Below are 26922 nucleotides of genomic sequence, written 5' to 3'. Positions count from 1 at the left end.
TTTTATTTTATTAAGATTTTAATCTTAACTTGATATTTTTTATTAATGTTATGTATTAATCGTTATATTTTTTTTTAAGCTTAAGTTGTTTTGCTTATTTCAGTTTTGATTTGTAATTGAAGTTCTATTTTTTTTTTTTTTTGTTTTTTTTTTGTTGTTGTTGTTGTTTAAAGTGGGTTGTAAGTTTAAATTGTAACTTTTGTAAACTTTAAGTTTTGGTTAGGTTGTTTTTATAAGTTCTGAGTTGAAGTTGTTTAATTTTAATTTGAGTTTAGGGACTTGGATTTTTGTTTTTGTTCTAGTTGTTTTCACCCTTAAGGTTGTTTAACTTTTAACTTTAATTTTTTTTTATTTTAAAACTTGTTGTTGCACCTTTGTGTGTTAATTTTTTTTTTCTTAACTTGGAGTAATTTAATTGGTATCCCTCTTTCTTTTAACGTTAAACGAATACATACTTTCTGACTGGCGGTAGAAGAAAAAAAATTTGATTCTATTTGTATTTCTTTTGGATAAATTGTGTTTAGTCTCAATTGGTGGCTGAGGAAACAATTATTACAGTGCTGACATTTTTATTATGTATTATAATGTGTAATTAGTAGCTTCATTTTTTTTAATTTACCAAAGTCATTTTGTATTAACTTAGTTCAGAGATTTTCACCCCTTGCCCTCTTTCCTTCAGCGGAAATTCTTGTCAGCAGTTGTACTGCACCCAAAATTCCTTTCTGCTAAGCGTTCCACCATGTGTGGGGGGCGAAAGTGCTTGATAGTTTTACCATCTGGGTTTCACGAAAAAGGGACCCTGTTTTGCTGGACCAGGCTAGCAGGGTGATGTTCTACAGCATACTTATGGTGGGGGAAAATATACGTTGAGACAGAAGATCTGCATTATCGACTAGGACCCTGGAGCGAGGCTAGTTTCTTCCCCCTTGTTTCCGCCTGCAGTTGTGATGACACATTGGTGTGGCCTTGGAAGTTGAACGATGGAATGGATGGAATGGCGAGAAACGGCTCCTTTTGGTAGTCGGGAAACCCTTTTCCCGTGAAGATCCAGAGTGTGGGTTGCCTTTTTTGGCTTCCTGCTAGTCACCATCTACGCCAAGTTTTCAAAAAACGCGCCAGCTACTAAAACGGCTGCGCAGTGTTTTCGAGAGGCGATTTCAGGAAAAACTCGTGTACACGGGCGTTCTCAATGTTTCAAGAAACCAGATTTGGCCTTCTTTCGATGCGAAAGAGTTAACGCGATTTCAGAAATCTCGCCAAATGCAAATTATCTGAGTGTCTCCTCCGCGTCAAGACAGAGATTTTATACTCAGTTTGTCAGTCGCACGTGAAGGTTGTCTTAGCACGGCTCTCGGTTTTACCAAATCGATTTGATTTTTCTTCTGCGATCAGTTGTTAGCACATAAAAGGTTGCTCACCGGTCTTAAGTGACCAAAGAGTAGTAAAAAGGCCTTAGTGCAATTTTACTGATTCTTTGCATCTATTTTTCCCTGATGACTGAACTGGTTTAAGGACTTGATCAACATGTCACTGGTCAAACTAATTTTCGCTCGATATGCGGAATTAACTTCCAAAGAGAAGGATTTACCTTTGACTGAGGATGAAAGAATTGATCTGGATTTTCTATTAAAGCTTCTCCCTAATCTATCGGATAAAGTACGTGCAAGTCTGAACTCTGCACGTGGCTCTGAACTAGGCTTAGCGCAAGTCGGTTCTAACCGGTTAGCGTCTAATGATATTGATTCCCATCATGCTGATGTCTCACAACACGATATGCATTGGACTGCTGTTACCAAAAGTACGAAACGTACTCTGAGCGATACTGAATCGGACCCTCCTGAGGTGCAAAACAAATTTGATGTTCTTGCGAACATAGCTGATGATGACTCCGCACTTACTGTCGAACAGTACACGCACAGTACCAGACATGAAGGTGATGTTAGCTTGAAACGAAATCCCAAACCGAAGGCTCCCAAAAGCTTAAAAATCTCGCCTAGTCAGGACATAGGTAGTAAAATTACACAAACACTGAGCTCTGAGTCAGCAGCCACAATAATGTGGCGCCATCTCGTGAAGGAACTGAGAAACAGGCTGCAGCGAGTAGGTCTGGAACCGAAAACGCAGCGCGACCACTCAGTTATCCAGATGAGGTCACGTGCCCGACTGGGCGAACTGACGCTCATATTCCCCAGGCTGGCGCAACTCAAATGAACACCATGGAGGAGAGACTTAGTGAAAATGCCACTAATGGTGAGGATAACAATAGTATGGACACGGACGCTAGTACGTCTAAACAAAATACAAGCTCAGATGAAAACATAGAAACGGAATTTGTGAAAAAGTCACGGATACCACCCATAACTATTAAAGTAGATTACCCTACTTGGAAAAACATAGCTAGGGCACTTAAACAGAGAAACATTGAGTTTAACTCTAATAAGAATAATAAAGGGATTAAAATTTTCATCAGAAACCCTGAACATTACAGGCAGACTGTTACTTATTTAAAAGACACGAAAGTGGAACATCACTCTTTCACGCTTCCTGAGGATAAAGACATAAAAGTTGTGATAAGAGGTCTTTTAAGAGATACAGATACGGTAGAAATACAAGAGGAGTTAGAGGATTTAGGATACAAAGTTGAATCAGTTAAACAACTTACGCGCAGAAGAAAAGGGGAGGTTATTAAACTTCCGCTATTTTTAGTTACTCTGCCTAAGAAACCCAAATCCAAAGATATACACAACGAAACTCACTTATGTGACCTAGGAATTAAAGTCGAAAATTATAAAGGTAGATCGGGCACGCTACAATGCTATAGGTGCCAAGGATTTCATCATACGCAAACTGGCTGTAACTATGCACCCAAGTGCGTGAGATGCGGAGAGGGACATTTGTCCTTTGAATGCCCTAATAAAAACTCTGACTTGTCACCATGTTGTGCGAACTGTAAACAATCTCACACCTCGAACTTTAGGGGTTGTGAGATGTTCCCTAAAAAGAAACAAGATAAGCCAAAAGTCTATACTAGTAGGGTTATAGAAAATAAAACATTTGCACAAGCCCTGTCTACTGGTTTGTATGCAGACACGATCAAGGAAGCAAAAACTGTTTTTTGCACACCTGGCCGAGCTTGTATCGGTCATTAAGAGCTCCGGCTTTCTTTTAACACAGCAAATAGGACAAAATGCACCTACTCATAAGGACAAAACTACCATAAATCAAGATCTTAATGGATAGGTACACCACACAAGGAGATCCCATAAAATTAGCATTCTGGAATGCTCATGCCATTCAGAACAAGTTGACGGAATTTTTAAACTTCCTTAACAATCACAATATTGATATTGCCCTTGTAACAGAGACTTTTGCCACGCCATGCGTGCGTATAAATTTGCCTAATTACCGCACATATAGGTGCGATCGTTTGAGTCACCGTGGTGGGGGGGGCCGCAATTTATGTGCGAAACTCGCTACAGTCCTGTTTGATTAGCCAAGATAGAAACGACGGACATGAGATGGTCGCAGTCTCAGTGTACTTACCGCAATATGGTAATTTGAATTTCATTTCATTTTATAATCCGCCCAGGAAACTACTGACGGAAAGTGTTCTTTCCAAACTTCTCTCTGACACTAATAAGTATATCCTAACGGGTGATCTCAATGCAAAGCACTCCGAGTGGGTGTGCCGTAAAACTAACCAAAATGGTAAGGTCCTCTATGAATTTATAAATAATCACCCAGTTGCCTTGCATGTTACTGAGGAGTATACGTATAGACCACAGAACCCAAGAAATGCAGACCTTCTTGATATTCTTCTGACAAATACTTCAATCCCTATTTATACTGAAGTAAAGCACGAATTGAGCTCTGACCATATACCGGTCATTGCTTACCTAGGCACTACTAAAGAGGCAGAAAATGAAATGATCCGCACGACTGACTGGAATAAGTTCCAGAAGTTTCTCAGTCAGAATCCGCCCGTCTTTGATACTCTGAACTCGCGGAAAGATATAGATGATGCAGTTGATACCCTCACTGATTCAATCAATAATGCTATTGAAAATGCCTCTAGACACGTGAGAAGAAATAATAACGCTGGCATTCTGCCACAGGAAATTAGAGAGATGATTAAGGACCGGAATAGGATGAGGAAAGCGTGGCACCTTACATGGAGCCCTCACGTTAAAAGAGATATGAACAAATTAAATAAATTAATTAAAAAGAAAATAGATGAGCATAAGAGAGATGTATGGGAAGAAAAAATTCAGAATCTTAGTCCGAATGATGGCAGTCTCTGGACGTTCATGCGTAACTTGAAAAGGCAGCGTACATGCAATAAGCCGATTTATACTGAAAACTCTGTTGCTCTCAACAATAAAGACAAATCGACGGTCCTTGCGGACCATTTAGAAGAGCAGTTCAGACCTAACGTGACGCCCATGGACATTAATTTTGTCAATGAGGCATGCTACTTTGTTAGGGATTGGCTTAATGCCCACACTGCTAAGAGGTACATGGCCACTGCTACCCCCAGTGAGATCAAAGAAATCACAAAGAAGCTTAAAGTCAAAAAGGCCCCTGGCATAGACGGTATTAATAATCACGCACTTAGAAATCTGCCCTGCAATGTTGTGACAAAATTCACGAGTATTATCAATGCGTGTCTTAGTCAATGCTATTTTCCCACAAAATGGAAAATCGCAAAAGTTATTTTATTGCCTAAACCCGGCAAGGATAACACTAAGCCAGATGGGTACAGGCCCATTAGCTTGCTTCCGGGACTAGGAAAGGTCTTTGAGAAATTAATCTACAGCAGATTGAAAAACTATATTGAATTACTGCCTCCGGAACAATTTGGTTTCCGGAGAAAGCTTTCAACAACGAAGCAGCTGGTTCGGCTCGTCGAGTTTTGTGGGGATGCGCTTCACAAGAAACAAAATGTCGCCTTACTCATGCTAGACGTGGCGAAGGCATTCGACCGCGTCTAGCATGATGGGCTTATTTATAAACTTATAAATCTCCCTATGGATAGAGAGCTGATTCAGCTAATTATGTCTTTCATCACTAATAGGAAATTCACTGTGGCTATTGGAAAGGACATCTCCAGTTTACGCACCATGAATGCAGGCGTCCCACAGGGATCCATTTTAGGGCCCGTCCTGTATTTATTTTATGTTCATGACTTTCCTAGGGCTCACATTGGCAGAAATTACTTTCTTGGGTGCTATGCGGACGATACGGCATTAGCCGTAAAGTCCGCAAACGCACACCATGCAATCAAGAAATTACAGGAGCTTCTACCAGTGGTAGAAAAGTGGTGTAAGACTTGGAGAATTGCTATTAATGCCAGAAAATCGCAATTATTATTGATAAGAAGGAAAAATACACAGTTGACTATTAACAGTAAGCTCTTCTTATTCTCTGAAGAGATTCCTAGAGTTAGTAAGGCGAAATATTTAGGAGTAATGCTAAATGAAAGATTAAAATGGGGAGATCATATAACAGAGGTCAGAAGAAAAATTTTCACTGTTGTAAATAGTCTCATCCCTATATTGGGTAATTATTCTAGCTTAGACCTCAGGAAAAAGAGGCTAGTTTATATCACGGCAATTAGGCCATTGATGACTTATGCGTCGCCGGCCTGGTGCACGGCTACCAAGGAGGATATAAAAAGACTTCAAATCATGCAAAACAAAGTCCTAAGGCTTATCACCCATGCTCACTTTTTTGTGAGCAATGCTACACTACACTGTGACTTAAAACTGGACACTCTAGAAGAGCACCTGAATAAGATCAACAGGAAATTCTTCACGAAAGCTCTGAACTGTGACCATATGAGAAATTTTGATATCTTTACCTACGAAATATTGAATGAGGACGCCAAACTGCGCCCACTTGCGGCCCACCTTATCAGGGACCCGAACTTTCCCACCTAGTGCCCACCTGTAAATGATGTACCCAATGTGTTTATTAGCATTCTTAATTTTGTATTTTACTCATTTATTGTACTGTGTATTTCTTAAATTCTCTAGTTTTATTCACATTCTACACTCATTTTATGACTCCCACTTAGTCACGCCTTTACCGGGCCGGTTACTTGCTTGTGAGCTCTTGCGTTGCTGGTCTTCCTATTCTTTATCCGTCTTTCTCCTCCTTACTGCGGACATTATGTGAAGATAGTTCTATGTTATTGTGCCCATCCTGCATAAATTTGATTGAGCCAGATAAACTACTGATCTCAGTGGTATTCTGGCTATAAGTTATCAGTCAGTCAGTCAGTTTCGAGAGGCTTTTTTCGGGAGACGGGGACAGTGACGGAGACGACAGAAGAGAGACGGAAAAAAAAAAAAAAAAAGAAATTTCACGAGAACTTATAAGATGTCAACTTGGACGAGCAGCTCGGAGGTGAGCCTCATCTTAGACGTAGCGACGTAAATTAACCAACACCGAAGAGAGGCTGCAACACCTATATTTCTAAAATCCTAAAATTTACGCTGTCATGATGGCCTGTGGAGGGAAGACCTGTGTCCTGCGGGTTGGAAGCAGTAATAGGAGGGTAGCCTGGCCTCCGAACCAATAGCTTGGTTGAGTCTCGTCAATCTAACCCCTTTTGTTTTCTCATTTCAGATACTATCCCAAGTTTTTTTTTGGAGAAGTAATGTTCGATAACAAAACTCAAATGTAATGATGAATCCCAATTATGTTAAAGAAGGGTATGTCATCCTTTTCTGTTGTTTCAAATTAGTTCATTAATTGAACCAGCCACCACGTTTAATTGTAATGTTTAGTGAGGTCATGACTCTCTTTTATGTTTTGTATTCATAATATTTTCCTACCTTAAATAAACGTAAGTTGATTTTATTATCCTGTTTGTATTATTGTAATTATCTTTTACACTGGACCTTAAACATAGAATGGGTTTTGTTTAACACAACGCAACATCTTGGAATTTAAAATTGTTTACTTATCTTGCATTTATGTTTCACTATGACTGCTCACAATATTTAGTATGTTATTGTTATATTATTGATTGATATGTTCAGTTAAGTGTCTTATACACACAGTTACCTACCGCATAACACAGAATGAACTTTTGCTCTAGATGTTTCACAGATATGGTGTTCATTGTAATTATTAGGTATGAATTTATGTTGTTTATATAACATTAATATCCAAATTTCTGCTCCCATACATGTAATGCCGCTATCAGTTTTGAAGTAAAACGCAGTGTTTTTTAATGACTGATATTAAAACCGAAGGAATATCTATCTGTTATGAAAAATAGTTTTTATCATTGCCATCTTTCGCTATATTCTATTGCGGGAACGGAAAGTTTTAATTTCCATTCCAGTGCACAGTTTGTTTAATTCAGAACATGGTTTATTATGTGTTTAAAATAAAATCTGTATGTATACTCACCTCAGACATACAGATTTTATTTGTCTGATTATTTACATGAACCGTTTTCAACTTCTGGCCAACTTACAACCAATAACATTTTAAATTTAGCTTCTACTTTTAATTTTTTATTAGCTTTTTAGCTTTCACTTGCGGCGAGAAACTAAGACAACTAAATTCTGGGAGTTCGACTCAGGCTCGATCCCAGGCGAACGCGCGGCTGCATGGTTGGTTTTCGTGATTTTCCCCAAGTCTAAAGTGAAAATATGAGCCATTTTCCCTCAATTCTCCCCGAAGGCATATCTTTCGCCAGATAGCCCTCGTTTGCTTTCACGGATTTACATAATATAACCTCCTGAGCAGCTAGCAACCGTATTATGACAGTTTGAGCTCCGAAATGAGCAGATAATTCCTTTGGTAACGAAAGAATGCATGTTAAAAAGGAAAGAAAAGTGCTAATTCACAAGTCAAACAACAAAAATCAGCATTAATTTTCAAAATTTTTCACAGGACTAGTTTCGATGGTTTTACCGAACCACCATTCTCAGCTGCAAAACCGCAATTGAACAAGATAAGAAATAATGATTAGATAAGATAAGAAAGCCTGGACAAGAATAAGCAAGTGGCGCCATCTGTTGGTGAAACCAGAACTAAAACATAATTTCTTTAAAGGCCAAAGGCAAAGATGGATTGGAATTAGGATCGTTAACAAGAACAGAAAGATTTTTTTGAATGTGAAATGCCTCTAAGAAAATCCAGTTCTCCAATGGAAGATGTTTTTTGAATAATTTTGGCAGCAGAAAAATTGAAAGTGTGATTTTCGGACCAACAATGTTGAGCAACAGAAGAAAGTGTTTAATGATTCACAAAAAACAGGACAGAAAAGTGTTACAGGAAAAGATTTACATTAAAGAAAAGTGTTTAATGATTTACAAGAAAAGTCAAAATTGACTTTATTCCTTTGCTTAATTTTTAAGGACGTATTAAGTATACGGCCCTGTACTTGAGGATTTACTCGATTTATTTCGTTCAACTCATTGTAAGCACATAAGGTGCATTAATAAATTATCTGTTAATTGATAACTGTCGTCTTTTCGTAAAAGTAGTTCTCGTATAACAGGAGAATATAAATTTTAAATTAGGCTTACTTTTTCTTTTATCCACTTTTCAACTTTTTCGAAGTATTCATGTATACGGAGGCTATCACGAGCTTCCAACAGATCGTTTCTTATGCTCTCTGCAGTCTTTTTCATTTCTTTCCAATTTTCCACTATAAGCTCGAACCTTAGTTTAATTTCTTGTCCAACAACTACATTCCTGCTTTGCTACAAAATGTAAGAAAAGGTTTCTGTTAGAAAATTTGCAGCATTATTATTTAACGCAGAAGAAATCAGTTACATTACGGATGCAGCAACTCATAACAAGGTGACTTTTCGACGAAAATATTTTAAACTTATTACTAACTTTAATTACTACTTTTAAGCTATTAACTAATTACGAGGGCCATCCAGGAAGTAGATTACGTTTCCGTCTGTGTCCGCTAGGGGCGGGGCTAGCGCGGCCATCTTGGGGTCAGAGCGTTGCGCAGCTCAGTCTGCATCTAGCCGTGCTAGTGAGAGGTTCGTGCTGTGCTCCGTTCAGATACTGTGACGGTTTGAAATGTCTGCGTTAATTGAAAATCCCGCGAGCTGCGAGGTGCGCTCAGTAATAAGGTTTCTGACTGCAAAAAACTGTAAACCGATAGAAATCTATCGGCAGCTTCGTGAAGTGTATGGGAACAACATTATCACTGAAGGTGGAGTGCGTCAGTGGGTCATAAGATTTCAAAATGGCCGAACCAATGTTCACGACGAAGATCGAAGTGGGAGACCCAGCATAGTGACCGCCGAACTTCTCGAAAAAGTCGATGCTAAAGTCCGTGAAAATCGAAATTTCACAATAACGGAACTTTCTTTGAGTTTTCCACAAATTTCGCGAAGTTTGTTGCACGAAATCATCAGCGAAAAGCTTGGTTACCACAAGTTTTGTGCAGGATGGAAGGCAAGAAGAGGTAACGAAGTGGTTGAAGGCGCAGGCGGCCGAATTTTTCGACGAAGGAATTTCCAAGCTCGTACATCGCTACGATAAATGCCTTAATTTGTATGGTGACTATGTAGAAAAGTAGTATTTGAGTGTGGCTTTCATCTGTATATAATAAAATTTGTTTCCTATACTTTGTTTATTTTTTTATTCCAAAACGTAATCTACTTTCTGGATAGCCCTCGTATTATTTAATTACTACTTTTAAGCTATTAACTATTTATTATTTAATTACTACTTTTAAGCTATGAACTATTTATTATTTAATTACTACTTTTAAGCTATTAACTAATTATTATTTAATTACTACTTTTAAGCTAAGCTATTAACTAATGATTATTTAATTACTACTTTTGAGCTAAGCTATTAACTAATTATTATTTAATTACTACTTTTGAGCTAAGCTATTAACTAATTATTATTGGTACTATTCGGTTTTGAGGGCCGTAAAAAAATTGCAGCGAAAATGTATGCGCAAAAGCGCCAAATCTAGCAAACGCGCCCATTTAACAGCGCGCCAAATCTAGCGTACGCGTTGATTTCAGATTGCGTAAGTTTATATAGTGCTATATTTCTTAAAACGCCATTGACATACTACTTTAATTTTTAAATCCTTTTTTGATTTTAAATCCTTTTTGATATTCTATGGATTTAACTATTTGGGAATTGCCCTTGACGAAAAGTCGGCAATAGAATTTTGGGTAAAGTGCAGAATCACCTACTGCTTGACGCGTTTTTAAGAATTGCACATACTCAGTATCCATGTGCACATGGACCTATTTTCACTTAAAAAAAATCACAGAATTGCACAAAAATAGCACTGAGCACACTCTCGACTTTATCTATGTACATATCGACCTATTTTGACATATATTCTAAATTGACAAAAATCCAATTGTTTTACTCTTGTAAAAGGCGCCAAAACAAATAAGTGGGCGTTTCTGCACTTTACCGAGAATTTTTTCAAAGAAAAGACATCATTCATTATGGAAAATTATGTTTGAACAACCAACGAGATGAAATTATGCTTTAGCGATAAGTCGGTAGCGAAATAGCAATGCAGGCATCCATTCAGTTCTGTTTAGCAATTTTTATATAAATTATAATAATGATCTGAAATAGTTATGCTTCCATTCAGTCATGTTTAACCTTTTTCATATAAATTATAATAATAAAAAAGTATTATATGAAATTAACCTTTCATCTAAATTAAAACATCAATCTTAAATAGTTATTTACTATTATACTTCCTTTCTTGCCGCAATTATTTTTGGCAGCATAGGCATCAACAATAGTTTGGCGATTTTTTACGGCCCTCGAGACCGAATAGTACTTTATTATTTAATTACTACTTTTAAGCTATTATCTAATTATTATTTAATTACTACTTTTAAGCTATTATTATAACACGCGTGGACTAAATATTATAATAAAAGCACACACAAAAAATTGTGGAAAAGTATGAAGCAGCATATATACTTCAATGAGATCATTCATGAAGGATTCGTGAGCTTCTAGTTCGGCATGAACCGCTTGCTGCTTCTGCAAACATTTAATTTTTTCCTCATCCTTCAGTCTTTCATAACCTTTAAGGAGCAGTCTTAACTTGTTCTTCTTTTCTTGCACCCAAGATTCTGCCTAGTTAAAGGAAAATATTACAAAATTATAAGTTTAAAATGTATGAAAGCCCTACTAATTATAAAATGAACAAATAATTAGTATCTCACCTCTAATGTGTCTCTTTTGAACTGCGCGCACATTAGAGTATCTCTTAGTGTTTTGGTTCGTTCTGAACTGAAGTCCAACAGACGTTTTCTCCTGAAAGTATGAATATTTTGAAAGTTTTTTTTTAAATAACAGTTATCTCAATAGTATAAAATGCTATGTTTATTATAAAAAAAATAATTTTTAGAAAAGCAAAAATACCTGGCTGACAGCTCATCAATTTTTTCCTGAATTTTCGGAGATTCTTCCACCCTTTGCTTAATAAGATGCTCTCCTTCCTTCTTCCAGGTAGTAAACTGTGTGACATCATATCATATGAGCAAAACGAAGTATGAAGAAATTTATTTTGTGTAGAGATATAATTCATTTTATGCCTTACTTTAAAGTAATAAAAATCATTATAAAATATTTTAGTAGTTATCACTGGATGTAGTAATTATAGTCGTTTCATTGAAAATTCACGGTTCAGTGAGTTAGTTAAAACTTTAATGGTTCAGTAGCAGGCTTTCGCAGAACTGTCCAATGTACATGTTCTGCCGAATTATTTTAAATTAATCTTTTCGTTAGCATTTATGTGAATTTTTAGTACGAGTTCAATTTTTGAAACTTCATTTGTTTACTTTCAAATATTAAACATTGTGGGGGAGAAAAAAAATTACCTTGAATTTAAGATAAAAATAAGTGCATATAGTTCACTTTTTGTTTTATTTAACTGAATCCTCTGCAATTTAGTTATCTAAAGTCATGGAATTAAGCCATACCATCGAACCGAATTCTTGTGGCCAAATTTGCATATAAACCGAAAGATTTTATGAAAGGTTTTTAATAAGATGAAATCAATTCACTGATTGGAACTTCCTCCTCAAAGTGTCCATATAAAAGTTTAAACTTGATATTTAAACTTGGTATATTTTTGGTAAATAAAGTTATGCGACAAAATTCTTACAGCACGAATGTCAACCCCTTTTTTAATTCGCATCTTAATTGTATCCATGGATCTAAGACCAACTTCTTAAACGATATTTACTCATACTGTCTTGAAGCACTCTGCATAAAGGTTTACGATCTGCATTTCACAACAGATTCAAATGAATACTTCAATGCAAATTAGAATTAATTTTAGAGTAATGAAAGATAACGTAAGCAAATTAACTCAAAATTGAGCATGAAATTTCAGAGACATCTTCAAAAATAAATTTACCTTTTCTTCCTGAATATCCATTGCTTTCTGAAATTCTTGGTGTTTTTTTAGAGCGTTTTTGATATCTTCAACAATTTCTTTTGTTTCATTTCCACAAAGTTGTATCTAAAAAGGCAGAAAAGTTTTACTGATGATAACACTCGCAGATAGTTCAATATGTTTGATAAAATAAGGAGGTTAGTATGAAAGGTTTGCTAATTAGTTTTATAAGAAAGCGGTTAAAAAAAAACAGATATTTCTTTACTTCTTTCTTAGCGTAGGATGCTTGAATTTGTTTGGCTTCAAGGAAGAATAAGGATATCTTCTTCTTTTGTTCAACAAACACTGATCGTTTTCTCCAAGCTTCTTGTAATTTTTTCTCTATGTCAGACAAGGATTTCAGTTTTTCTTTTACCTGCAAAATTCAGAAAAGTATGTAGGAAAATAGAAAGGAAAAGGAGAAACAAAGTAGCTTGAAAATGACACAGCAGTATAAAATGATGGAAAAGAAAGGCTAGAAAGAATAAAAGTCGATAAAAATCTCAGGGCAAATAATTTTATCAAATCACAAAAGTACTCTTCTGCCATTTGTAGCTTTATTGGAGGGGAGATAGTGTTCGATTCTTAGTATATAGAATATATGCAAGTTTGAGGTGCTGGTTGATAAACTTTTAGCACAGCAAGTTTATCATAGTTTTCATAAAATATGAAAGTAATAATATTTTGTAAACATATTATGATCTTAAAAACATATTAGCATTTGTAAACATCTTGGAAAAACGAAAAATTTATTTTCGATTCTTTAGGAAATTTGTATGATAATTCAACAGAAATTGGCTTTGAAAATAATTTAGTCTAAAATATGGAATTCATACAAATGATTTGTTTCCATAAAAATAATTGTCAAGGCCAATTTTTCGAGGGGGGGGGAAGTGCAAAAACTATTTGAAGTCTTATTTATGTATGAAAACTGTTTTCATGGCTGTTTAATACCAGGGTCTTTACAGATGGTAAATGAGAAATTAAATGTCAAATGACATACTTACCTGAGAATGGAAAATATCGAAAGCAAGAAGTGATTGTCCTTCTTCATGCAGTGGCTGGAAACGACTAAGCCTAGCCTCAATATCGGCTCCGAGAATTTTGTGGGCATTTTCCATTTGCTGCACATCTCTTGACGTGACTTCAGACTCCAAATCAAAGCAGATATCTTTTGCCCAGCTTTCCTCTTCTCGAACCTTAAAACAATATAAGCGGGTTAGAAAAGCAGGGATTTTTCATTGCTTTCTAAAGAAAACTTGCTAATTAAAAGGAAAATAAACTCAACTGTCTTGTAATTAGTTAAAATGTTTAAGAATAATCACACTAATAAAGAGCTGTATTATATATATACAATATTTTTTTGTATAGATTAACTTAGTGAACTTTTAAGAATTCTAAATTATTAACATGAATATTAATAACTCGAGATTAAACCCATAATACAGACATGCTTCTCTCAGAAGTATTGCTTCGTGCACCTTGAACAAACGCTTACGAGTCTTCATTAATAGGGATTGCAGATAATGCCATGCGAGTCACTCACTAGTAGTCACGCTGTCTGTCCTACATGGATCTGTGGACAAATAAATTGGCGAGCAGGCGATTGGCTGCATGTTGACCATAAAATAGATGTTTAACAATATGGTCAACATTCGGATGGATGAAGTCATTCCACTCCCATTATTTCTTGTTACCTTACCAAAAACTGACGATTCGAAGCGAATCTATAATGAATACAAACTCTGCGACATGAAAATCAAAGTAGTGGAGTATAGAGGCAGACAGGGGCCCATACAGTGTTTTCGCTGTCAGGGCTTCAATCATACCCAAGCCGGATGCAATTATGCACCGAAATGTGTCCGATGCGGCGGAGGCCATTCAATTAAAGAATGTCCTGACAGAAAAAACCCTGATAAGCCCCTAGTCTGTGCGAACTGCGGGGGACCTCACACATCCAGTTTTAAGGGTTGTGAAAAGTATCCCAAGAACAATAATAGCACAAATAACACTGTCAAAAACAAAACATTCTCAAACCGTATCATAGAAGGAAAAAGTTATGCACAAGCCATATCATCAGGACTGTATTCAGAAACTATCAATGAAGCAAAAACAGTTTTTGCTAATCTAGCTGAGCTAGTAAAATCATTAAAGGCGCTGGCTTTATACAATTAACTCAACAAACAAATCAGACTATTCAAACCAATCCGGAAACTGCCAAAACACAGACTTTAGATAATGGGTCAATACAGAAATAGTCGGGCCCCTATTCAGTTCATAACCTGGAACGCACATAGCGTCCAGAACAAAATTACGGAGCTTCATAACTTTTTACTTGTGTATGATATTGACGTTGCACTCATCACAGAAACGTTTGCGACTCCCTGCTACAATTTGAACATCGCAAACTATAGATGTTATAGATGTGACAGACTAAGCCATAGAGGTGGTGGGGCCGCGATTTTTGTGAAAAACACCCTGCAATCTTGCCTCATCAGCGAAGATCGTGATAATGGATATGAAGCAGTTACTGCCTCAGTTTTACTCCCATTTTATGGAGTTGTCTATTTTATTGCAATTTATAATCCACCGAACAATGTATTGGATATCGAAAAATTAGCTGAACTTCTCTCAAATAATAAACAAATCATCCTGGCTGGAGATCTGAATTCAAAACATACTGAATGGGGCTGCCGAAGAACCAACAATAATGGCGAAGTCCTAATCGAGTTTATCAATAACTATCCTATCTATTTCTATGCACCTTCAGTTTATACGTACCTCCCAGAAAACCCTAGAAGAGGAGATATTTTAGACATTGTGCTCACAAATACTGACATTCCAATGTATTTGGATGTTAAAGTTGAACTAACCTCCGATCACGTGCCGGTTATCGCTATTTTGGGCACTAACAAATGCGAAGAAAACAAATTTAAAAACATCACTGATTGGCAGCATTATTACGCACATCTGTTAGAAAACCCTCCTATTATTAACTCACTCAAGAATAAAGAGGATATTGATAATGCGATCGAAATTCTCAACAATAGTATCCTCAGTGCATACAACACTGCTACCAAAAAAATTCCTATTGATAAAGACAATTTCCGTTTACCCAGAGAAATTAGAGATATGATTAAACAGAGAAACCGTCTGAGAAAAAGGTGGCATATCTCTTGGAATCCAGGGGTTAAGAAAGAACTTAACAGACTTAATAATATTATCAGCTGCAAGATTCGGAAACATCGGGATGAGGTCTGGAATAATAAAATTGAGAGTTTTAATGAATCTGGAAACGACTTCTGGTCTTTTGCAAAAAATCTTAGGTGCAAGCCCCTTTGCAATAAACCAATTTATTGTAATAACAGAATTGCACTCACTTACAAGGAAAAAGCCGCCATTATGGCAGAGCACTTAGAACAACAATTTGTACCGAATCAAGATCCCTGTGACCCTCTTTTCTCATCTTACACTCAACAATTTATCAAAGACTGGCTCGAAGGACCAGGGGCCAAAAATCGCACTGAATATACATCTCCGACAGAGGTTAGAAACATTATCAGAAACCTGAAAAACCGGAAAGCACCTGGCTATGATGAAATTACGAATGTTGCAATTAAAAATATGAAACTTAATACTGTCACACGTTATGTCAGCATCCTCAATGCCTGCCTGGAAAATAACTACTTTCCCGAAAAATGGAAAAAGGCCAAAGTCATTCTTCTACCAAAGCCAGGAAAAGACGCCACCAAGCCGGAAGGATACCGTCCGATAAGTCTACTCCCAGGACTTGGTAAGATTTTTGAACGGGTCATTTATAAAAGAATTGAACCGCATATGGATAAGCTCCCAATGGAACAATTTGGCTTCCGTAAAAATCTCTCAACGACAAAACAACTTGTTCGTCTGTGTGAATTCATTGGATCCGCTTTATTTAGACATCAAAGTGTCGCCTTACTCATGCTAGACGTGGCGAAAGCTTTCGACCGCGTCTGGCATGAGGGGCTCATATTCAAGCTCATCACACTTGATTTCAGTAGAGACCTCATCTTACTTATCAACTCTTTCATACGAAACCGCAAATTCTTTCTAAACTTTGGATATGAACACTCTGAGACCAAATATCTGAAAGCCGGGGTAGCTCAAGGATCTATTCTTGGCCCAATTTTGTATCTCTTTTATGTTTATGATTTACCCTATAGTGCCGATCTCAATACGTACCTCGGATGTTATGCAGATGACACCGCCCTTGCCGTGAAGTCACATAATCAAGATCATGCACTGATTAAACTTCAAGAAAAAATTCCAGCCATAGTAGAATGGTGCGCTAAATGGAGAATTGCGATTAACGGACAAAAATCCCAATTGATAATCATCGGTAAAAAACATTCCAGAATCCCTTTGGACAGAAAAATTAATATCTTTAATGAAGAAGTGCCACTTGTTAAAAAGGCTACTTATCTTGGTATAGTTTTGAATCACAGATTTACCTGGAAAGACCATATTCACAGTATTAAATGGAAGACCTCCTATACTATCAAAAATCTCCTCCCTCTAATAGGTAAAAACTCTAGACTTGATCTCAAAAGAAAACTACACATCTATACTGCAATTATCAGACCAATTTTCTGTTACGCATCACCTGCCTGGGCGACCTACACTCAAAGTGACATGAAAAACTCCAAATTACGCAAAACAAACTTCTCAGAATAATTACTAATGCGCACTTTTATGTTTCTAATGAGACCTTACATAGAGACCTACGTATAGACAGTGTTGAAGAGTTCCTTCATAAAATTAATAGAAAATTCTTTGAAAAAGCAAAAAATTGTCCTCATATGAAACACTTCAAAGTATTTGATTACCAGATTTTTGTAGAAGACGCACGTATTCGACCGCTTGCGGCTTTCACCGCCCGAGATTCGAACTTCCCTACATAACTTTATCACGAGTGCAACGTCGCTGTATATATGTATATAGACTTTTTTGCCGTATTTTATTTTATACTCTTTTCTTATTATTTGTATGTATTTTATTATTCTAATAAATTGTATTTGTTTCAGTTTATTTGTATAACCTTATTATGACATGTACTTATCATGAACAACAGAACAAGTCTGATTTTCACCCTGTCTTTGCCTCTCCTGGTTCTGAGCTTCGTCTGTGTGTTTAAATGACTTGTGATGTCATGCTGTCACCCCCTCTTCGCACTACTGACGCCTCCTTTCAATTGTCATTGCTTTCTACCGTCATGCGCCCTTCGGGCCTAAGTATCATGAGCCGGAAACATTGCGTAAAAGCAGCAATATGCCGGCAATATCGATAATGAATGAATGAAATGGATGGATGAATATTAAACTATTCAAAAAAAAAAAAAAAAAAGTGTAAGTGATTGGCTGTATAAATGCCAAGAGCCCAGCTTTCAAGAGTCTGCGATGCATTACTGACTGTTCAGAGTACTTATAGCGCGTATCAAATAAGCATGAAATAAAACTTTTGCCCAGGAACCTAGCAAAATTATCATGATAAGATTAATCTCATTCCAGCCTAAGTTCTTTCTGCTTAACCACTTAGCCTACACGATTAGTGTAGCCCTTTAGCCTACTATTTTATGCATATCCACTTCTATTAGCATTGCATGTAAAGTAATTTTTCCATGGCGATTTTCCTTTTACTATTGAATACTTTTAATAATTTTTTCTAAAACTATTTCATTTTTTTAAAAGAAGTTTTTAATGTTTCTTAAAAATTACGAATTTTTGAACTGGAATTCATTTAGACTTCAAATTGTAATTCTTTTACTTAATCGGCTTTCTTAATTTTACTTTGAAATATAAGAATTTTAATAGTATTCCTCTTTAATTATAATTATGTTTAATTAAATCATTACAGCCTAGACGCAGGATTCTTAATAGTCCTTCATTGCATTTGTTTATTTGTTTACATTGTTATATACGTATATAAATATATTTGCAACCGAATGAACTATTAGATTGTACGTCATATTAACATTGTATGATTTAACGTGATTTACGTCTTTACATTTTAATTAAGACTAGCTGCTTGAAAATTTTTAAGTTAATAATCTGATAATAAATTCTTAAAGTGAGCTTCTTCATATAATAGTACTACTTATATTAATATCCATTATTAAACCCTTATATATATTAAGACAAAATCCTATAAATGAATAATGTTTATCCGATTTTCCCCTTTCACACTAATTTTACAATTGAATTATGGGGAATTTGTTTTGCTACATTCGTGTTTTAAAATAAAAGTAGAGATTTTAATATATTTACACCAATATAACACTAATATTACATATTAGTTGAAATATAAATGCACGTCAAGTTTTAATGCAGTACATACTTTTTACCTTGCATACTTATACAAATCTAGTTACGCTTATGAAACGAAGCACAATATTTATCCAGCTCGTCAAAAAAGTTTTGTAATTTTTATAAATATAAAAGAAAAGAACATAATAGCAATATGGTGATACTTACAGAAGAGAGAAATTTGTGAATGCGCTGAGACAACAAAAGCTGTGTTTTCCGTGAAGCTACTTTTTGTTGCAGTAAATTCCAGTCTTCAATGACTAAGGCAAGTTGCATCTGGATGTGCTCCTCATTGCCACCAGGGTATGCATCTTGTAAACGCTGACTGTCTTTGAGCAGCAAGTGAACCTAGATTTATGATATTGTTTGAAATTTCTAAGTTCTGTGATTACACCCACATAAGTGGTAATATTAATTAACAGCATATGGAAGCATTCTTCAATACTTATAATTCTGGATTTTGAATGAGCTTCCTTTAATAGCTAATCAATTCGTTATTCTTATTCATCTACAAATAGAAAATTTTGAATTGCTGAAGAAGCCAATAAAGTTGAAATTGCGCGCGCTCGTGACCTAATTAATATTTAACGTCAATCATCGTTGTTTCATTTCTTAGAATTTTTCTGATTTTATATGGCTTATCATTCTTAGCTATTTTAGCTGTTTTGATTAGCTATCCTTTGCTTTCAATTGACATAAAATTCTCCAGATTAATTAAAACTTAAATGTGTATGTAACACATCTAATCTTCCCTTTAAATTTCACAATCTTCATTTGAACGAAAATTTTGCACAGTTTACAGAAAGGCTTTTCTACCAAAAATGGAAATATGTAGCATAACACTTAAGTTAAATTTTAAATGAATAACAGATATTAAATAAATTTTCTAGAAAGCACAAGTGTGCAAAGTTAGGAGAAAAAAAGAAAACTTAAATCATCATTTTTAAACTAAGTTTTATTTAAATTCTACACCAGTCTTGATGTTGAATTTTTGACTAATTTTCCTTTTCACTTCGGGATGTTCCTCTTTGAATTAGAAGTATGTATATTTATCACAGAACAACACGATTGTTAGAAGTTCCCGAATCTCAGATTGCGCTTATGTAATCAAATACAAATAGTACATATAACTTAGTTTAGCAATAACCTTATTGCTATGCTAAGTTTGAGGTTTCTATTTTGATTCGGTTAAAACATCGCTTAGGTAATATTATATTTTAGCTTCACTTTTGTTACATTAATTCATATTTTTGATGAAAAACATCACTGCAATAAGCATTTAATGCATGAAGAGCTAAAGCGACATTTTGCATTATTCACTATAGAAAATTTTATGATGTCGCGTTTTATAAGTACTTAGAATATTAAATAAATACGCATTCTATACTAAGAGAATTTGAGCTGCTCCTTCTTCTACCCCAAACACACCCTCAGGTAGTTTCACCATCCGAGCATTTAATTAAATGCGAACTTTATTTCGCGGAATATTACAATAAAATCTTTGGCACAAACCTACATTGACGGGACACGTGAAAATTAGAATCTTTCTTGTGAGTTGGAAAGCAATTAAGGGGCTTACCTTGAACTTACAATAATACGAACTATTCCAAATTATAGCATAAACGTATCATGCCTTTTCCACCTGTTTTAAGATATATTTATGTCAGGTAATTTTTTTCGTCAAGCTAATATTGCCAGATATAGGGGAAGTTTCTTTTCATTTTGGTAAAAGGTTTCCAATACCCACGGAAATTTTAATTGACAGTGCCAGTTTTAAATGAAAATGCCAGGCACTTTTAAAACCAAATGATCAAAATATTCTTAAGCACGGGGATAATTATTTATTTTTCTTGTTATTTTTAAATGGCTGGGCTTATCAAAGTGAGTGAAACACTCATAACTGCTGAAAATACACCGAAGTGCCACTAAATTAGGGATAGACATGGCTATGCAAATTTTATAGCACTGCGCGTCATCTGTGCTCACGGGAGAAAGTTGTGGTAAATGCACATACAGCTAGTACTACGGTGTTGTTAATCAGTCGATACAATTACCAGTATGGGTAACACTTATGATTTAGACAGCTTCAATCTCGGACAGATGGTAGGCACTCGATGCATAGGCGATTCAATTTGCAAAATCCTCAGCAGGCTAGAATTTTTCAAGGTCGACAGTGTCAAGAGTATACCGAGAATACACGGATGGTGGGAAAAAGAACTAGCGATAGGGCAAATTGCAATGGACAGTTAACCCAGAACAAGCGTGGTGTGAGACGGCTCAGCCGTATTGTACATAGTCTACGAAGCCAAACATTAGCTCAAATTAGAACCCAGCTGAATCAGGGCGACAGTCGTACAGTGAGTAAAAGGATCGTGCAACACTTGCTTCACCATGTGGACTTCGGGAGCCGTAGGCCCACGAGAGTACTTTTGCTGAATGCATGTCATCGAGCTGCACTTCTTGCCTGGGCAAGAGAATACAGATAGTAGACTCTAGTGGACTTGAAATGAGTAGAAAGGAGTGATGAATCTCGATTCCGACTAATTAATACCGACGTGAGGCTAAGAATATGGCATCAGACTCATGAAGCCATGAACCCTGTATGGCAGATTGGAACTGTACAAGGCCATGGTGGCTTAATCATGGTCTGAGATGTTTTCTCTTGGCAGTGCTTGGGATCTTTGGTTACTTGTACCAATCTCCCTCAATATGATTCGGTACACAGAGTTGCTGGGAGATCATCTCCATCCATTTGTGTTGTCCTGTCATTCAGAAGGAAATGGAGTATCCCAGCAAGATAACTTCCTGTACTTCATTTATCTTCCAAATTGGGTGTTGTGAGTGAGATTTGAGTCAAGAATGAATGGAGACAAAAAATGCTCTGCCATCATCTTACTGAGTAGGAATAGTGCCCTGTAATGGGGCCATGATAAGGTGGATTTTCATTTTACAATACCGTAGAAAGATTTGGCAAGTATATATCCTTTGTGCAATGGATGTTAGCAGCAGTGGTTACATCAAAGTATTCCCTCGAGAAGCCTCAGGTCCAGCTGCACATGTGCCAACTGCACCTCTCACAGGTCCCGGTTGGCTACTGCCTGGTTGGATGAGCGTTCTTCTAACTTCTCTGTCATAAACTGGCTACTTAAAAGCCCTGAATTAAATTCTACTAAGCATCTTTCGGACGTTTTGGAGAAAGGTTTGTAACCTCATCACACAAAACTACCGACTCTTCCTAAATTATAGACAGCTCTATCCGATATTTGGCAAGCCATTTCCATAGAATGCTTCCAGAAACTTATTGAATCTATGCTTCGTCGTTTGACAGCCATTATAAATTCCAGAGGAGGCCCAACTCGTTATTGACTAGCTGTCCCTAATTCAGTGTCACTTCAGTGTATATTGCGGTTTGCTTTACATAAGCAGGATTTTTCTGCCCAGAGTGCGTTTTACCGAAAAATATGATGCAAGAAAAAGTGAAATGCAAGACAAGTGGTGCTAAAAAGTAAGAAAGTGATGGGTTACTTACTTTTCTTCTTAAAGTAAGTGATGCTAGAAGTAAGAAAAGTGATGCTAGAAAGTAAATTATCTGCAGTACAACTATTTGTAATACCAGCTGTTTCTTGAAGCATGGTAATGATTTCTACCTCAGAGACTTGTACGTCTAGATACAACTATTGTTGTTAAAAATTAAATGTTGGTTTCGTTCTACCTTCTCCTAGCAAGAAATCCCTCTCGTTTATTTCTCTTTGATTCCACCAAATAAAATAGCAATTGACCAATGATATTTTACCTACATCTCAGAGATTCAATCAGAATCAGATTTTATCCGTGACATCATTATAAATCAAAATTAAGGAAATATTTGTATTAACAGGAGTATTAATGACAAAGGCCAGGATAACTGGCTTTTGTCATTGGGACAGTAGATTGAAGAGGACTGAAGCTTTGAGTCGTATTTATCATTTTTAAACAGCTGGAAACTTCTGCATCAACCTACGTTCATAATTTAGGTACGATAGTGGGATATCTTAAATTTTTCGTAAATTTTAAATGAGTTGGTAAAACTATAACCTTTTGGCATTTAATAATTAATATATATAAATTTAGCTGAAAAGGAAGAATTATTCTGGAAAATCGTTAGGCTTATGTGATGAGACGGTTGGCTCCATAAAATTGATTTCTAGTGATATATTAGCAGTTTTCTTGAAAAATAGTTTTGTTTATAAGACACGTATACGCTTAAGCATTTCTAAACGAGGGAATACTCTTGTCTAGTACTAGGACATCAGCAATAGTTCCAAACCCAAGCTCGTGCAGATCAACACGTTACTTTGCTCAGTATGCAAAAGTTTCTGGGTACTTACGTATTAACGCAATTTGGCGATTTTTTACAGATGAAAAGGTAAAAGTTACTTATCCGATACAAGTTGGTGGTTTTGGCGATTTTTTTTTTAAAACGGTTCCCAAACTATCTATATTTATTGTAAGGTTGGCAAACATTATCATCATATAAAAAGGTAACTTATTTTAGTAATTTAAAATACTAAATTTTAACAATTAAATAAGCATTACGTGGTGCATTAAAAAATTAAATTGATTTTTTCCTCCAAATCTTTCCGTAATTTTTTTATCCTATTCTTCTCTCTGAATAGGTTTACACTTAGAAAACAGCCAGAGATATACAGGGATATGGCATCGCGGGAAATTTCGGTAACATCGGCTATCTACCAAATGCATCTTCGCATTTTTTCCTTGCTATTTTGCGTCAAAATTCTGCGTTCCTGAAGAATTTTAGCGCAGTGTCTTCTATTGCTAACAAATGCCACAAGAGCATATTTTAAAATTAAGGTGCAAAATATCACGATTTGTTTATGAAAGCCGTTGGAATACAAGGAAAAGAACGCCTGCTAAAATAGCAACGTTGCTTGACTGAAACATTATTATATGAGGATTGGTTGCCTGAAGAGTGGTTATACGCCTGGTGGCCAGAGTTTGGCACATTTTGAAAATTTGGCGAGTTCTACTACGCTGATTGCGATAGCACGTAAGTACCAGTTTCTGTTACAAAAATAAAGAGTTCTCTATGATCACAGAGAATAACATTGCAAAAACAGGACATATTTATGACTTTTCTTTATTTTTATATATGCATCATATCTTCTTCTTGTTTCCATTAAATAAATCTTAATCTTTAATTTGTTCACAAATCAAGATGCAATCCATGGATAACCCTTTAATTTTATGTTCAAAAGCATTAATTTCTCCAGATTTACTGACCAGCATATATCCATAAATTTGCAACATTTTTATGGAAAATATAAGCTTAGGAACTCTGAGAAAATAATGAGTGAATTATGTCAATGCTCATTATAAGGACCTCTCATCTTAGCGACCGGTCTAGTACAACAACACGAGAAAAACACCCCGAATTGTTAAAAATACATTTAATTATTTATTGTTTTTTTTTTTTTTTTTTTTTTTTTTTTTTTTTTTTTTTTTTTTCTTCTTTGAACTCAAGCAGTAGTTATCACGAGAGCTTTTCATACTTTGTAATTGAATGCTCTTTGATTCTTAACCTACATTCTTCAGGTTTTTAGAGTTTAACGAAATTTTAATTGATGTATTGAATTCAATTCACATTTTTCAGATTTTTACATGAGAACATTTTTCTTTTCGAAAGTGAAACAAAACTTCTTGGGAGCTTAGATTTCTGACTAAAAATTTCACAATTTTCCTATGGGATATACATAAATAGGTATACACAAAGATATCATTCATCGTAAAAATTGTTAAATTTAGCTTTGTAGAAACCAAGTAATCATTGCTCAAAACTTGATAGTTTTTACGAAATTATAACATGGAAAATTCTTTCACGAATTAGTTACTGTTAATCGAGAAAGGAAAATTAAAGCAATTGCAAGAAGAAGTAGTTTCAATCTTTTTAGAATAAATTAATTTTTTTAAGGTTTTGACCGTATAAAAATTAAAGGAAAACTAAAGATTAATAAATTTTACAAAAAGAATGTTTTCTACTCTTAAGCTGATCATACAATTCATCGAAAAGATTTCTTACTTGAGCTTCTACACCTAAAAGTTCATTCTCGATCTTATCATGCATTTTTATTAAATCTTGAACGTGAACGAGATTGTTGCCTAAGTCTTCAGGCATTCCACGATAGTAATAATGAATACGTGATAAAATGTCCGTCACATCTCGATGATAACGATGAATTTCAGAAGCTGCCTCTAATTTGAAAGCTCGGGCTTCAATACTTTCTACAAGGTCCGACCAACGGCCACTGGAAATAATCATTAAAAATGTAAAATTTGCTTTATGTATTACAGCATAAGAATTCTTAATTGGAAATTAATTTAAATGTTATATAATTTAGAAATAAAATTACATATATCATATTCACGTAGCTTTTTGAAAGTATTAAGCACATTCTTTATGCATGTTATTAAATATGACACACTTTTATTTTGAAATGGATGAGAGAGCTCTAATTTTGAAAAGTGTTTAATGCAGTTGGATATCTTCATAATGAGAGATAGCATGTTGCCCTAATAGAAAATACGGCAATAGAAAAATGTATAGATTTAGTCTGCTTGTTTTTTATTATTCAAAACATCGTGTTCTTTGACATTACGTAAGGTTCTGGGGTGTCTTTTATGACAAAACATAAGTGTATTATGCTTGCTCTATATTTAAGTAAATCATAGATGCATTGCAGCAACGGAAAGTTTACTGGTGCTTAAATTAATCCATAGCTGTTAAAAGCTATGGATTTTAACAGGATTAGGATTTTAACAGCTATGGATTTAATCCATAGCTGTTAAAAGCTATGAATTTTAACTTATGAGCTAAAATTACGAAGTTGAAAGCAATTAATCTCTTCTAATATTTCATTAGATTAAAAGGTTTTTCGTATTTTGAAATTTTCCTGCATTCTACTGCTTCGTGTATTCCACCAGTACCCGCTAATTAAACTCAATACGTTTAGTACTGAGTTTAATTAGCGAGAATCTAAGATTAGGGAGACGATTGGCTGCCTCAACTTGCTCCGCAGAAATTTCTCTGTTGCTGCCAATCTTTAGCGCTGTGCTATGGGATGGCAAAATGTGTCTTTAAAATTATGTTAGCAGTCGCGGAATAGGGAAGCCATGTTGTTAGGTTTTAAATTTGAATTTTGACTTAATGTTAATATAAGAAGGTTGTTAAACTAAATCAAATTTAGTTAACCTTACGAATCTTAGCAATTCCAATAAAATTTTACGGTCTTGCGAATATCCACATATGTTCTTCGAAGCTGAAAATCTGTATTCTTGTTATATGCATTCTAATAAAGAAGGTGGCAATGAAATAATGGGTTTTAAAAATCATTAAATAAGAAAGAAATGATTAATTCACTTTTTAATTCATTTTTGTAAGCGAAATCACAACAAAGTTAAGTCTAAGTTTTATTTTGAAAGTCTGCAAATTAACATCGGAGAATAATTTCAGTAAAGATTCCTTACATTGTTACAAATGTTATGTCGCTGAATATTCAAATATTTTATGTTATAAATATGTTGATAAACAGAAACTAATAATTTTTCACCTCAAATATTCCAAACTAGATTTGACGTCTTCGGCGAAGTAACAGTTACTATTTATGAGACTTTTAGCGAATTCTTCGTACTGAAGGATGCGTTTAGAACCTTTTTCTATTCTGATGCGAAAGAATTCGAAATTTTGATTCAGCAACTGGAAAATAAAAAAAAAATAAATTTCCACTCATAAACTTTTTAAGTTTCCATCAGTAAACATTGTTTGTTGCCATTAAATTCTGTAAACAAGGTATTGAAAATTATCCAAGAATTGTGCTTACCAAAACATGTTCATAATCTTCTCCGTATTCTTCTGATGTTGCTTCTGCCATTTGCTCTGCGATCCAAGATTTCAGTTCTTCCGTTTCTTTGTTGAACTCGTGCTTAGTTTTAGATTCTACTAATTTTTGCCTTCTAACAGAGCACAGTTTCTGGACGTTTTTCATCTCTTGTCCAATCACTTCCTGGAAAAATATAAAATACTTATATAATTTCTGTTTCAATACAGAAGTGTCCACAAGCACTTCATAAAAATGCACAAGTGAATGTAACACTTTTGTTGCC

At 35.2% G+C, this 26922-nt stretch overlaps 1 protein-coding gene across 2 annotated transcripts in view; it reads right to left on the bottom strand.

Moving 5' to 3' along the window:
* The window catches only part of LOC118181398 (spectrin beta chain, non-erythrocytic 1-like), a 239244-nt gene that overhangs the window by 72199 nt on the left and 140123 nt on the right, over positions 1 to 26922 (bottom strand). For both annotated transcript variants that reach the window (XM_085809705.1, XM_085809706.1), the window contains exons 38-48: positions 26640 to 26822; positions 26370 to 26515; positions 24842 to 25067; positions 18934 to 19113; positions 13432 to 13623; positions 12651 to 12800; positions 12407 to 12511; positions 11407 to 11501; positions 11208 to 11298; positions 10960 to 11118; positions 8550 to 8726 (exon numbers count right to left, since the gene is read on the bottom strand). In XM_085809705.1, the coding sequence (XP_085665831.1) occupies positions 8550 to 8726; positions 10960 to 11118; positions 11208 to 11298; positions 11407 to 11501; positions 12407 to 12511; positions 12651 to 12800; positions 13432 to 13623; positions 18934 to 19113; positions 24842 to 25067; positions 26370 to 26515; positions 26640 to 26822 (1704 nt within the window). The remainder of the gene's footprint in view (positions 1 to 8549; positions 8727 to 10959; positions 11119 to 11207; positions 11299 to 11406; positions 11502 to 12406; positions 12512 to 12650; positions 12801 to 13431; positions 13624 to 18933; positions 19114 to 24841; positions 25068 to 26369; positions 26516 to 26639; positions 26823 to 26922) is intronic.

This window comes from Stegodyphus dumicola, chromosome X2, assembly GCF_044657685.1.
Source record: "Stegodyphus dumicola isolate Sdum_Otavi_A_Nest chromosome X2, ASM4465768v1".
NCBI lineage: Eukaryota > Metazoa > Arthropoda > Arachnida > Araneae > Eresidae > Stegodyphus > Stegodyphus dumicola.
The sequence above is the reverse complement of the archived record's forward strand: the minus strand, read 5'-3'. Positions and strand labels throughout refer to the sequence as shown.